A 14,545-nucleotide genomic window follows, 5' to 3' on the forward strand; every position below is an offset into this window, starting at 1 on the left:
GGTTTTTAGCTTTTTAACCCCTACAATTAAGAAAAGAGTAGCATGGAAGTGCCTGGGTGGCTCAGTGGGTTAAGCCTCTGCCTTCAGCTCAGATCGTGATCCCAGGGTCCTGGGATCAAGCACCGCATTGTGCTCTCTGCTCAGCGGGGAGTCTGTTTCCCCTCTCTCTCTCTGCCTGCCTCTCTGCCTACTTGTGATCTCTGTCAAATGAATAAATAAAATCTTTAAAAAAAAAAAAAAAAAAAGCCTCTGCCTTCAGCCCAGGTCATGATCTCAGGGTCCTGGGATCAAGCCCCCACAATGGGCTCTCTGCTCAGCGGGGAGCTTTCTTCCCTGCTCTCTGCCTGCCTCTCTGCCTACTTGTGATCTCTCTTCCTATCAAATAAATAAATAAAATCTTAAAAAAAAAAAAAAAAAAAAAAGAGTAGAATGGAGACAGCATGAGCTGGTCCACAGAAAGTTCACTACACTAACACAAACATGACACCCCTTCCTCTTACTCCCTAACCTTACATATGAGGAACCTAAGACCCAGAACGGGTAAAGGACTTGCCCAAGGTCATTCAGTAAATGGAAACATTCTATTTCTGGACTTCCAGTCCAGTGCTTTTTACTATTAGGACCAACTCCTTCCTATAAAGGATCAGGGAAAAGCTCCTTTATGAGAAAGAAGAATGCCATATTGCCTTTGGAGAGGAAGAGGAGGTATTTAAAGATGTGGGGCTGAGATTTTTAGGCAAAGGTAGTGATACTATAGTTTCTGGATTTAGATCTACTCTCCAGGAAGATGTAGGAAATACTTTGGAAGGAAGAAACCTCAAAAACCAGAATTTCCTGCAATTCCTGAGTCAGCATATGGATGAACCCCGTTGCCTTGGTGATCATGGCTTTCTTCCACTCCCCCTCCCCCCACCACACTTCCCTTTCTCTCCTATTGGTGCTTTTTTTTTTCTTTTCTTTTTAAGATTTTATTTATTTGAGAGACAGCAAGCGAGCATGAGCAGGAGAAGAGGGGAGGGAGAAGCAGACTCCTCGCTGAGCAGGGAGTCCGATGTGCAGCTCAGTCCCAGGACTCCGGGAATCATGACCTGAACTGAAGGCAGACACTTAACCAACCAAGCCACCCAGGAGCACCCCGTTGGTGCTTTAAAACCTTCTGCAAAGGGGCGCCTGGGTGGCTCAGTGGGTTAAGCCGCTGACTTCAGCTCAGGTCATGATCTCAGGGTCCTGGGATCGAGCCCCACATTGGGCTCTCTGCTCAGCGGGGAGCCTGCTTCCTTCTCTCTCTCTCTCTCTCTCTGCCTGCTTGTGATCTCTGTCTGTCAAATAAATAAATAAAATCTTTAAAAATAAATAAATAAATAAATAAAACCTTCTGCAAAGCTCTTTGGGAGATTACCTCAGTGAAGTGCGTGCCCCAGCTTCTGCCATTGTCCTTCTCCAAAAAGACCCAACAAAATAAAAAAACGGGGCCTCCCAGATGTGTGATTGCCAAGCTGTGTCTCATCTGTCCTGAGGGCTAAAGGGGTGTTTGGGCTTTTTGAACAAGAAATAAGCCACGCCCTCCTACATATGCTGTCCTTCAGAACCACTAGGGCCCGCCTGCACCAGAGTAAAACTGTTTCACCAGACTGCGTCCAGAGGGGAGGACCTCGGGGTATGGAGCTTTGTTAACATACCTGATAAATCAAGCATAGAGAGTTCTTTTGTCTTTTTTCCAGGTTTTTAGGATATTTGGCATTCAGTCTTTGGGGACTTGGGCTTGTTCTCTTGCACCATCCACTTCCACAGCCCGAAGCTCTTCCATCTTTCCCACTTGGTGTCAGTATGGAATTGGCTGGTATTGTGACATAGTCTCTGATTGCCATTGGGCGGAGCTCACCTTCCAGCGGCTAGCTTGCTTCCCATTTGACTTTCCCAAGGAAGCTAAGAAGCCATGCCTTGTTGAAAATGGAAACTAAGAGTTGAAGGCTCAAGCTGAAAGTCGGCAAACCTGTCCCTTTAAGGCCAGCTTTGATGTGGGAGGAATATTAAATATTGTTTACGGAGATAAGTGAAGGTAATTTCCTGATACTTGGGGAAAGGTAGGAGAAAAATCAAGTTCCAAATAAACTGAATCAGTCAATATTCAGAGGAACTGTTATCAGGAATATTTGGTCATTTTCTCCTCATCTGCTTTTCGAACTTTACTGTATCTTTCCCTGTGTTCAGAGTTGTTCTTCTGGTTTTAAGGCCTTTGGGGTTGATGGTTGTCTGTTTTGGTTTAAGATGCTATTCAGTCCCTACTCTCAGATCTGTTTGTTGCATACCTTCCCCCCAGTCTTTGGATTTTATCTAGACCAGTAGGCCGTGGTAGGGAGGACCACTGGCAAATACATATTTAGGGGTTAAATACCAAACCCAGAAGGCCATTGAGCTCCCTGGACCTTGGTCTAAACTGTGCTCAGCACAGTACCATCCTTGCCTTCGCTAGTTACGCACGTTCATTGTTTTCTGGTTGCTGAGGGGCAGCTAGGTGAGGTGGAAGCCTAAGGCCACACATTCCCTCTCCCTTCCACTTCTCATATCTAGAACTCTTCCTTCTTTTCTGTGTTTCTTTCCTCTTCCCTTTCCTCGACCCCTCCTGTTGCCTTCCTTGCTCAAGTTCTAGGATTTCAGCTGAAGATCTTGGTGGAACAAGGTCTATGTGGTTGACTTTCCTAACAGGAAATGCTTAACTTGGGGAAAGTAGGGAGTTCCTAACTTCTTTGCTTTCTCAAGCTTTACAGTGCTTGTTTCCTGCTGGGATTAGAACAGCCCCTTTCCATAAATATGCACTGTTCTTGACTGCTCTAACTCAGGCCCAGCTCTGACCCAGTTTCAGGGGGTTTTTTGTTTTGTTTTGTTTTTTGTTTTTCGGGTTTTTTTTTTTTTTTTTTTTTAAGCTCAGATTTGAGTCTGTTAGCTAGTGACCCTTAAAACACTGTACGTTTTTGGCCAAGAGGTTGTTTCTGACTAGATAAGACATTCTCTCCTGACCCAAGTGAGAAGCCTTTGCAGAGGAGGGGTGTGTGTCCAAGGCTGGTCAGATCGTAACATGGTATTTTACAAGCCTGGTGGGGACTGTGACAAAGTTGGAAAACAAGGTTTCTTTTTTTTTTTTTAAGATTATTTATTTATTTGCCAGTGATAGAGGGAGAGAAAGCGAGCAAGCACAGGCAGACAGAGAGGCAGGCAGAGGGAGAAGCAGGTCCCTGCCGAGCAAGGAGCCCGACGCGGGACTCGATCCTAGGACGCTGGGATCATGACCTGAGCCGAAGGCAGCCGCTTAACCAACTGAGCCACCCAGGCGTCCCGGAAAACAAGGTTTCAATGATTGCTACACTGTGGATCTATCTAGGATCTATTTTTTTCAGGAGTTGGGAAACTGGAAGCTTTTAATGTAAAATCTCAGAATTCTTAGAAGGATCTGTATGAGAGTGTTGTTCCAAGGGTTAAAAGGTTCTCTGGCACCTGTGGGTCTGTCCCTGCAGCTTCGTGTGGACTGCGCATGTAGCTTTGGCTCTCTCGGAGCTGGTATTTAGGATTTTCTGAGGTTGGAGGCCAGTTGTGGCCAGAGACATCTACCCATTGCCAACTCTGCTTGTTTGGTGTTTGTTTTATTGGTTTGGGGAGGGGGAAGCGCAGGGGAGATGTTGAGCAGAAGCACTCAATGTGATTAAACCTCTAGCCGTGCAGATCTGTGGGAGCAGAATATCGACCCTTGGAAAATCAATGGCTGCTGCAGTGGCCAAGCTGCTGTGTGCAGGGGCTCCCACCGCAGGAGTGCAGGCAGCCCCCCACAGTCTTTCTTCTCCCCTTTCTCACCTCAGAAACGCCCTCAGCCCCCACCCAAAGGGGCAGACCTACCTCAAGAGATTTTGCTGAGGTGGATTAGAACAGTGGGTTCTTGTATTTTTGTAATTAGATTGAAATTTCTCTGACATAGAGCCCCGCCTCCCCACAGCTTCCTTCCTTTCCAGACGTTCCTTCCCCGCACTGCAGTTCAATCAGCTGCTCTTACCCAAGTGGCCAGGGCCTACTCGGGCTTGTACTTGACAATTTTAGACAGGAGAGTTCATTCCCTTGATGTCAGCACCCAAGAGTCCCTTCCTCCATGTGGAGGTCTAGAGCTCAGGTACGGGATTATGGTGGGGGGATCAAGGTTAAAGGAAAAAGAGAAGGCTGATAGAGATTGGGTCTACAGAGGATGCTTTTGAGTAGATTATTCATTCAGTAACTTCTCAAACAAGTTGTCTTTTGTGTGCCCGGCATTTTTCTGGTCTCTAACAACATAGGAGGACCTGTCCTGGTCCTGCTGTCATCTCCCAGGCATATTCAGCACAGTGCCATCAGTCCTGCGACAGTGGGTCCAGGAGGAGCCCCTTGGAGGGACTCTGAGCATCACCCCTGGGTGAGGGGCGAAGGGCCAGGAAGTTTGTGCTGACCGTGGAGGCTTTGTCCCCCCAAAGCTTTTCTTGTCTCCAAGGCAAAAATGATTTTAGTCTTACAGCACCTGTAGCTTGACTTCAAGTATTTGGCCTTCCCACCCAGTTCTCTTCAGTGACTGGGAAATGGGCCACCCTTCTGTGTTAGAGGAGAGTTCTGGTGCCTCCCCTTACCCCCACACCTGGTGGATCACAGCTATGGACAGGGGGTTGAAGCTTGTTTTGGGAATGGGCCCTCTAAACAAGGCCTAATTGTCCTGCAGTTGGGAAGGGTGACAACAGGGCTGGGTGAGGATTTGAAATTACCTGAGATGAGGCCATCTAGAGGCCACGGATGTTTTGACTTCTCCCTCTGGGCCACACCCCTGCGCCCCATAATAGGGGTAGAGCACATTCAGTAGGAATATCAGCAGATAACAACCTACATGGGACTTAGCTTCCTAAGGGTCTTCCTAGATTCTGAGTCACTCCCCCCGCTTCCCCCTACTCCATGTACATTAAGTACCCTTCTAAGGGCCCAGAGGTGAGAAAATGTACTAAACCATTTAGTGTAGCCAGTGAAAGGGCTGACTTAAAATAAACCATGAAAAAAGGGTTAGAAAGGAAGAACGATTTATGGGAAAAGTGACTAGGCAAGAGGAGAGTATGTAGCATTGTAGTCTAGTAGAGTTAAATTATCTAATTCTGGTCTTTATTTCTATAGAGGAACCAAGCAAGGCCTAGTGAGGTTAACTTGTTAGAGCCATGGCGGTAGTCAGTCAGTATGTCCAGACACAGATTGTGGCCAGACTTCGGAGCACGGAACCTCGCTTCTGATAGCGGCAAGCTTCCACCTTACAGTAGGAAGAACGCAAGCTCTGGAATCAGAGCAACGGGGTTTGAACTCGAGTTCTTCTGTGTGACAGCTCTCTGTCCTCGGGCACCACCGTTTAACTTCTGAGCTCTTGCTTTGGTAAAACAGGGAAGAGACTTGCATCTAGAAAATGGTTGTAAGAATTAAATGTGAGCCAGCCATGTACCTGAGGGCTAAGCACATGAGAGTGACACATTTGTGTTGCGCTCTGCTTCCCTTCAAGAGGGAGACACGAAGAGACTTCCTTTATTCCTCTTTCCAGCATCCTTTGGATTTAGAGATTTGGTCTCCCTGAGTTTTATTTATGAATTCTGATGTATAGATTTAGGGGATTTCCTCTTGGAGGTGGGCCCATGAAAAGCATTCTGGAGACTAGAAGAGTTCTACCTTTCTTTACTGTGCATCCCCCATCAGGCAGCCAGAAGGTCACCAGGAAGAAATGACCCATTAATCCCCCCAAAGTAATAGCCTACTGTTGAAAAAGAGAAGAGGGAGTATGGTGATACGTTTTTGGAAACTTGGGGTAGGAGTTAAGAAATCAGGTTCTCTTAGCCTTTCTTTTCCAGAGCTGTTTCTGCTGTTCCACACGGTGGGTGTAGTTCAAGCAGGAGATGATGTTTGGTCCTAAGCTAGAAAGATGGTGCCAGGTTCTGTGCCTTTCCTTTACCCTTCTCAACCACCTGCTTAGCCCCTGACTCGGAAGTACCACCAGTAGTAAGAGGCAACCTATGCTGTGTATTAATTCATTCTTGCCATTTCACCAGCACCAGCTAGTCCGCTCCCTGGGCAGAGATGGCAGCGGCCGTAACCATTCATCAGAGTTCTATAACTCTGGAGTCCCCGACAGTCTGTGGGGTCAGGTTACCCTTTCTTCCATTTAGCAAAGACTGAGGAAAAGAGAATCTATGAACAAAGCTTTATTGTACTGAATATTTCTTAGAAGTGTTTGGTAGAGGTAGCCTCTTCTCCCCTGATACTTGACAAACAAGTTGCTTAAGGAAGTCTCTATGAAAAACAAGGTCTCCCCAAAACTTACTTGCCTTGTGTTTGCTATACTCCTTTTTCCTTGAAGTTTCTCCCCTTTCCAGACAGAAGTGCTGTCTGCCTTTCTTCAAGGGTCAGGTCTCCCAACCTTTTCTGTGTTCTTCAGGATTTCCTCCCACTCCCCGGCATGGGAGCAGCGTCCTGCTGCGGCCATGGATCTGTTAGGTGCACAGCCAGAGAGCACCTGAGAAGTGCCAGTGCAGATCCAGATTGGTCATCTCAGGCTGTGCCTTGGGGCTTCTTTCATACTAGGAAAAGTCATTTAAATGAGTATGGCTGAATTGCAAGGTTCCCAACACACACACACACACACACCCCTATAAGTATATATGTAGGGGGAGGCGTCTGGGTGGCTCAGTGGGTTGAGCCTCTGCCTTCGGCTCGGGTCCTGGTCTTGGAGTCCTGATCAAGCCCCACATCACGCTGTCTGCTCAGTGGGGAGCCTGCTTCCCCCTCTCTCTGCCTGCCTCTCTGCCTATTTGTGATCTCTCTCTGTGTGTCAAATAAATAATCTTTAAAATTAAAAAAAAAAGTATATATGTAGGATTTACCTGGTTCTCTTGGTGGGTGGTTTCCCCGCCAATAGACAGCACAACTTGGCAGAAGCTCTTCTCAACTGAAAGAGGACAAGAACTCCATCTGGGGGTTAACAAAAGCTCCATTTCTCGAGGACTCATCCAAATTTACGAGAAAACCCTGAGTTGAGCATTTTCATGAGCCTGTTCTTTAGACCTGCCTGTTGGTGTTATTTAATCTGCTCGGCAGAATGAACTGATGTCATCCTCAGGCTCTGTCAGGAGACTGTTTAAACCCCCTTCCTCTAACCCTGATCTGGTATCTTCCTGCTTGAAAATGTACTTCATCAGGCAGCCAATTCATGTTAGAACTTGCAGCCCTTCCTGTGAGAGCACTAGCAGGCCTCCCCCAACGTCCCTCCCCTCAACGAGGTATGGACTGTGTGATTTCAGGCATGGTTTTGTTGTGGTGTGAAGAGAAGGTGTTAGCTGCCGAGTTCTGTTTGTCAGCAGAGCCTGACAAACCCATGCTGGCACTTGCTGGGGCTGGGCAGCCAATCACAGCTGGAACGGTTATCGTCATGGAGTCCCTATGGGCTTCCTCTATCAGGTCACATCCCAAAATAACATTGGGCAGTATTTCAAGTGAAGAAACGAAGGCTTTCGGGGCTGTAGCCAGCCTGGAGTGTGAGATTCTGTGTGAAATAGTTGGACTTGCTCCAGCGCTTTTGATCTGCATGGTAGATGAGCAATAAAATGCATGAAACACGTTGGAAACACGTGAGGAAATTCTCCCTGGCCCTGCTGCTTCCTTGGAGCTGGCAGGGCACTGAGTGGGCTGATCCTCACCTCCTATCTCCCAGCAGGATTATGCTTGGAAGAGAGCAAACCTGGGAAAAGAAATCTTTCCTCTTAAGGGGCATTGCCACAGTTCTTTCAATAGACCTCCTGGAAGATACCTGTTAGGTGGGCCTTTTAGGAGGAACCAAGACACCCTGAATTTTGAAATGCAGAAGTATCCCCTGCCAGGGAGAGTAGGGGCTTGCGCTGATTGAACTTTGTGTGATAGGTGTGTTGTGGAAGGTCAGACTTGTTCAGCACACTGAGATCTGACTCAACAACCAGACATCCGGCTTTTTGTGGAAGAAAAGACCTGAAAAACTGGCTTTTTGTGGGGTAGAAAGCAGAGGTGTGTCCCATGTAATAAAAGGACATGGATTTCCGAGCAATATCTGTTCGTGTAGAGAGAGGGGAGACACTTATTTTGGAGTCTTCCTCCCCACCAGGCCCTGCCATTCCTCAATGAAGACATTTACTGTGATTAAGCTACTGGGACTGATCGATATGTCTTATATCTTACACTGCTTATGTGTTGTCATATCTCTCATTCCAGGCTGTTAACTGCTGGTACTGCATATTCCATATGGCCCCAACCATATGGTGCCAGTGGAGTTTCATGCATATGGCCCAGGGTTACCACAAACTCAGATTTGTCCAGTCCCCCTCTTGGGTAACTGAGAAAACCAGGCCCAGCTTGTTGCCAGCTTGTCCAAGGCCATAACTGATAAGTACCAAGAACCAGGCCTTGGTCTCCTAACTCAAAGGTGTGGTTTTTTTTTTTTTTTAAGTCTGGATAGTATCACAGCATAATGGAAAGAGAGAGAACATAGGCTTTGGGGTTCACCAGACCTGGGTTCAAAATCTAGTTTCTGATACTCACTTGTTGGGTGACTTGGGCATGTAACCCAACCCCTCTCAGCTCACATGCACATCTTGAGCATGTCAATGGTAGTAGTACCTGCTTCCAAGAATAGTAGAAAATTAAGGAACTCCATAAAGGGCCTGGCACATTATACATGCTCAAATGGCAAATGATTTGTCCCTTTCTATGCTAACATTCTGGTTCTTTTAAAAAAAAAAAAAAAAAAAAACACCGGCGCCTGGGTGGCTCAGTCGGTTAAGTGACTGCCTTTGGCTCAGGTCATAATCTCAGGGTCCCACATCAGGCTCCTTGCTCAGTGGGGAGCCTGCTTCTCCCTCTGCCCCTCCCCCCGACTTGTGTTCTCTCTAGTTCTTCCTAGCTCTCTCTCCACCAATAAATAAATAAAATCTCTGTCTCTCTCTCTCTTTTTTTTTTTAAAGATTTCATTTATTTATTTATTTGACAGAGGGAGAGAACACAGGGGGAGTGGGAGAGGAAGAAGCAGGCTTTCTGCACACCAGGAACCCTGATGTGGGGCTCCTCCCAGGACCCCAGGATCATGACCTGAGCCAAAGGCAGACGCTTAACAACTGAGCCACTCAGGCATCCCAATTTAAAAACAAAAAACAAAAAAACAAAAAAAACTTTTAAATCAACTACCCTCATGCTGACCAGTTGCCATCTGCTGAAAATGACAGTTTGAGAGATTGGCCTCAAACCAACCAAATCAGAGAGATAAGAAGATTAACGCTGCCTTCTTCCCCACTATTACTATGTGCCCAGGCATCCCTGCCCAGGTGGGACTGCTGTTGACAATGGTTTATTTAACACTTTTTCTCCAAGGAGCTCAGGGCACTTTACCAAAACTGACGGCACTCCTCAGAGTGCCTCTGGGAGGGAGGCCTCCCCGCTGCTGCCTCAGAGACCCCCAGGGTCCTGAGAGCCCAGTCCCAGCGGCTGCCAGTGTTTTCTTCATGCTCCTGGGATCTCTCAGCTGAACTAACACGTTCACTTGTGGATCTGTGGAGAACCTGGTTTTTAACAGAAGTGTGGCCGAAGGAGCCGTCCGTAGGCCCTGTCCCGACCCATAGCAGTGCTTGGTGGGCTGTTGGGTATCCCCCATCCCGCCCTCTTCAGTTCCTCGGAAGATTTCCAAGGGTGTATACCAAGTTGAACAGAGGGGAACTTTTTCTTTACCTATACTATCTGAACTGTTCTTGCCATGAGAATATTCCTATTTTGTTTAATTAGAAACAGAAATATTCAGGGGTACCTGAGTGGCTCAGTTGATCATCTGACTCTTGGTTTTGCCTCAGGTCTGGTCTCAGGGTCCTGGGATTGAGTCCTGCATGGGGCTCTGCTCTCCATGGCAAGTCTGCTTGAGGATTCTCTTTCCCCCTCCCTCACCCTCACCCCCACACTTACATGTGCAAGCAGGGGCATGCTGGTATTCTCTCTCTCTCTCTCTCCCCCTCTCCCTCTCTCCCTCATAAATAAATAAATAAATAAATAAATAAAAACAAAGGTGTTCAAAACACTTAATTTTCCAAAGCCATTTGAATAGGGCCAAGTTCTTATGGATGGACCTTTGATTCCTATTCTGCTTCAAAACACACTGATTTCTTTTCTCTGTAAGCAAGTAGTTCATATCACCGGGAGCTGGCAGACCAGTAAGGAGTGGGTACTGAGGGAAGGAATGCTAAGGGAACCTAGTGGTCCCTGAACGAGAGCTTTGAGCTGTGGTTTCTGTTACTGATCCATGCCTAACAAGTAGCTTTCAAGCTCTACACCGCTGGCTTCTCTTGTCTTCTTGCTGCCTCTTTGAGTTTATTCTCCTTGTATCAGGAGCCAGATGTCCCTGGTATAGCTTAGCCCTCCACATGAGAGTGGAATCCTCCCTCCTCGGGATGAACCCAGGGCTTCTTAGAGCTCCAGGTACTGCAGTCCTTCGCAAGGAAAGACACCCTCTGGTGTTACCTACAGGACAGCCTTCTTGTCCATGCTGGGACTAATTCTCACTGAGTATTTAAAGCATGCTATGGTGTGCTAGGTCTGCTTCTTATAGGAAAGCTAGCATTTTCTGACTTCTGAGCTAACACTGGAGACCTGGACACAGGCACAAATGCATACTTACCCGCCTGCCTCGCCTTCAGGGCAAGCTTTATTCCCATAGAACTCAGCAGAAATGTTCCCAGCTTAGTGAAGTAACCAGATGGTTTGCAGGAAGTCCAGCCAACCTGATACCAACCTGATACATGGGGGGAGAGCCCAGGAGATACCCTCTGGCCTTCAATGTTATTGTCAGACTCCAGGATGCGTGTCATCTTGAACTAATCTTATTAGGTTGAGCTTGTTGTAGGAATAAGAATGGACTTAACTCGGGCCATTTCAGATCTCCTTTCTCTTCAGGTGTATTTCTTTAAGAGAACTTTTTAAACCATTTCACCATTAGGTGTTTCCCAGATCTGAGCGCCTGCCTAAAGCTCTCATCCTTTGTTCAGTATACCGTCGTTCCCAGCCCGAAGTTAACGTGTGGTGTTGAACCAGTGATACTGCTAGAGAATGAGGTTGGGGCTGGGTGTGCATTTCCGGTGGTGAACATTTCTCATATTGAGCTCCTGGTTGCTAATCTGGGGAGTTTACTGACCTAGAGTGAACTCTTTACTGATGAATTCAAGGTAAGCAAAGCCCCCCAATTAAACATCAAGTTCTCACTGAAAAAGCTAGAAGAAAAACTGATTTGTTCAGTTGGTAAGCATTTGTTCATCCCTGTTGTGGGCCAGCTGTTGGGAATATAGTTCCAAATCTCCTTGGCAGTTAAGGAATTATCTTTCCTATACAATATATCCCTTTCCCACATCCTATCCTTTATGTTTACCGTGTGGTAACTTGGAGCAAGTGTGTCCTTGGTAAATGTAGGTTTTAAGAATCTGATGGAGAGGGGATCTGTGAACATTGCCCAGACTTGTTTAACATTCTCCTGTAGCTAGCTCCTGGTGCCATCCTGGTAGTGTTTTGTTAAGTTTCCCCATTGGAAAGAACTAAAGCCTTACTGAAAGAGCAGCTTTCTTACAACTATAGAAGTTGGGGACAAGAAAGAAGATCAAAGTGCTGGATGATCTGCTCTGGTAGATAGACCATGGGTCAGCAAACTACAGCTTATGGGCTAGTTACTTGTTTTGTTTTTAATTTTTTTAAAAAGATTTTATTTATTTGACACAGAGAGATCACAAGTAGGCAGAGAGGCAGGCAGAGAGAGGAGGAAGCAGGCTCCCTGCTAAGCAGAGAGCTCCATGTGGGGCTCAATCTCAGGACCCTGAGATGATGACCTGGGCCAGAGGCAGAGGCTTAACCCACTGAGTCACCCAGGCACTCCTAGTTACTTGTTTTTATAAATAAAAGTTTATTAGAACACAGTCCACGAATTTTTTGATGTATTATCTGTGACTGCTTTTGCACTATCGTATCAGAGTTGAATAGTTGTGACAAAGACTAAAGGCTCAGAGTCTGAGGTATTTTCTATCTGACTCTGAATACTTTGCCATCTGTAAGCTTTAGTATCATGACTACATAACTTGTGCAGTGTGTTTGCTCTTGGTTGTCTAGGGAAAATATTAATTGTGTAGTACAACTGTTGAAAGAAGAGTCTTTCTGCCTAACATTGCTAATCCATATCCTTGTGTGTGTTTCAGGATCTGTCTGGTTCAATAGACGATCTCCCAATGGGGACAGAAGGAGCTCTGAGTCCTGGAGTGAGCACATCAGGGATTTCCAGCAGCCAAGGAGAGCAGAGTAATCCAGCTCAGTCTCCTTTCTCTCCTCATACCTCCCCTCACCTGCCTGGCATCCGAGGCCCCTCCCCATCCCCTGTTGGCTCTCCCGCCAGTGTTGCTCAGTCTCGCTCAGGACCACTCTCGCCTGCTGCAGTGCCAGGTACCTTCAAGTGCTGGACTTCGGGGAGAGGGTAAAGGTACTGGCCCTCAGTGATAGCAGGGCCCTAGCCTTCCCCTGCCACAAAGAGCATCTCTAATTCATGTCTACGAAGTTTCCCTTCAGCATTCGAAGAAGAGAGGTGGGACCCCCTTGGTGGGGTCCTCCTGTGTATGTGGTATTGGGAGATTTAACCTTGCAGGAGCTATTTTCAGCTCTGAAATGACCTCCTACCTAGAATTTCCAGGCTTAGGCATGATTGGCTTCTTTTTGTGTTTCGAGCAGGCAACCAGATGCCACCTCGGCCACCCAGTGGCCAGTCGGACAGCATCATGCATCCTTCCATGAACCAATCGAGCATTGCCCAAGATCGAGGTAAGACCCTGGGCTTTCAGGGAGGTGTGGAAGTTTAAGGGAGCTTTTTGGTTATCCCGTGCAATAGTTTTTTGAGAACTGTATGACAAGGAAGCTTAGGACAGTCTCAGCAGTGAATCGTGAAATTAGAATGGGCTTGACCACGCTGGTGGCTCCAGTATTGTGTTTTTCCTTGTTTGTGTTCTGTTGAATTCCTCCCTTCACAGTATCTAATTTGGTCAGCAAATACTGAAGACTCGACATGAAATCTTTACTCTTTAAATGCTGTCCCATTTTGTTGTCAGTGCTTTGTCTTTCAGACCTGCATTTAGTAGAAACAGTTGCCATGCCCTGGTTAATGGCTATGTCACTTTGGAGGGTGCCTAAAAGAGCACATAATTATATAGCAAATAAGATACAGACTTTGTGCAAGTAGTTGCTAAAGAAAATGTAGATGGTGAGGTCCTGTGATAAGGGAGAACATTTGTTCTCATTATACTGAGGTAATAATATATGGACACTCCCACAAATAGGTTACATGCAGAGGAACCCCCAGATGCCCCAGTACAGTTCCCCTCAGCCCGGCTCGGCCTTATCTCCGCGTCAGCCTTCAGGTGGACAGATGCACACAGGCATGGGCTCCTACCAGCAGAACTCCATGGGGAGCTACGGTCCCCAGGGGAGTCAGTATGGTCCACAGGGTGAGTATGCTACCCAGTCAAGAGTACACAGAGGTGTATACATACACTGCTCTCTGGGTTTTAAGAATAGGATTGCCCTTTGCCTTAAATCCACCAAAGCCAGGCCCTAAAATAAGGCAGGACTATCACCCTGGGAAAGTCCCTGAATATCCCTGAGCCTCTCTTTCATCTGTAAAATGGGGAGAAGACGTTTTGCACAAGACTGGGCAGACACTTAACGGCCATTAGAGTAAGTTAGTCCTAATAGAACGTATCTTTGCTCAAAATGAGCTCTGGACAGATCTAAAGCTGAGTGTCTCATGCAGAGCACGGGAGAGATGGCGGATTACCTATATAGAAAGGAAGGAGTTCTGGGAGATGAGGGGCCTGGGTAGCCGCAAAGCCGCTCTTGCCTGCCAGCCAGCCTTGCTCTGTGCTACGCTGGCTTTAGGATGAGAGGACAATTGAGGCCTGCCTTTCTGTGTTTCTTGCCTCTCCACCCCCCCCCCGCCTTTTTTTTTTAATGGGGTGAAGGCTGCAATGAAGTTGGTCTTTTATCAAATCAAATAGCGAGCGATTCCTATCATTTATTATCTTTGGAGTTTTAGAGCTGAGCAAGATTAAGGAATTGCTAGTGAATCACTAACCAGTCTCTACGTCTTCTCTTCTTCTTTCCTTCCCAGGAGGCTACCCCAGGCAGCCAAACTATAACGCCTTGCCCAATGCTAACTACCCCAGTGCAGGCATGGCCGGAAGCATGAACCCTATGGGTGCTGGAGGTCAGATGCATGGGCAACCTGGCATCCCACCTTATGGCACACTCCCTCCAGGGAGAATAAGTCATCCCTCCATGGGCAACCGGCCTTATGGCCCTAACATGGCCAATATGCCACCTCAGGTTGGGTCAGGGATGTGTCCCCCACCAGGGGGCATGAACCGGAAAACTCAAGAAACTGCTGTCGCCATGCATGTTGCTGCCAACTCTATCCAAAACAGGTAAG

At 47.0% G+C, this 14,545-nt stretch overlaps 1 protein-coding gene across 3 annotated transcripts in view; it reads left to right on the forward strand.

Annotated features, from left to right (window-relative positions):
• The window catches only part of ARID1A (AT-rich interaction domain 1A), a 69,803-nt gene that overhangs the window by 40,277 nt on the left and 14,981 nt on the right, over positions 1 to 14,545 (forward strand). For all 3 annotated transcript variants that reach the window (XM_059138352.1, XM_059138353.1, XM_059138354.1), the window contains 4 exons: positions 12,273 to 12,513; positions 12,796 to 12,885; positions 13,398 to 13,565; positions 14,228 to 14,540. In XM_059138352.1, coding sequence (XP_058994335.1) covers positions 12,273 to 12,513; positions 12,796 to 12,885; positions 13,398 to 13,565; positions 14,228 to 14,540 — 812 coding nt within the window. The remainder of the gene's footprint in view (positions 1 to 12,272; positions 12,514 to 12,795; positions 12,886 to 13,397; positions 13,566 to 14,227; positions 14,541 to 14,545) is intronic.

This window comes from Mustela lutreola, chromosome 10 (genome assembly GCF_030435805.1).
Source record: "Mustela lutreola isolate mMusLut2 chromosome 10, mMusLut2.pri, whole genome shotgun sequence".
Taxonomy (NCBI): Eukaryota; Metazoa; Chordata; class Mammalia; order Carnivora; family Mustelidae; genus Mustela; species Mustela lutreola.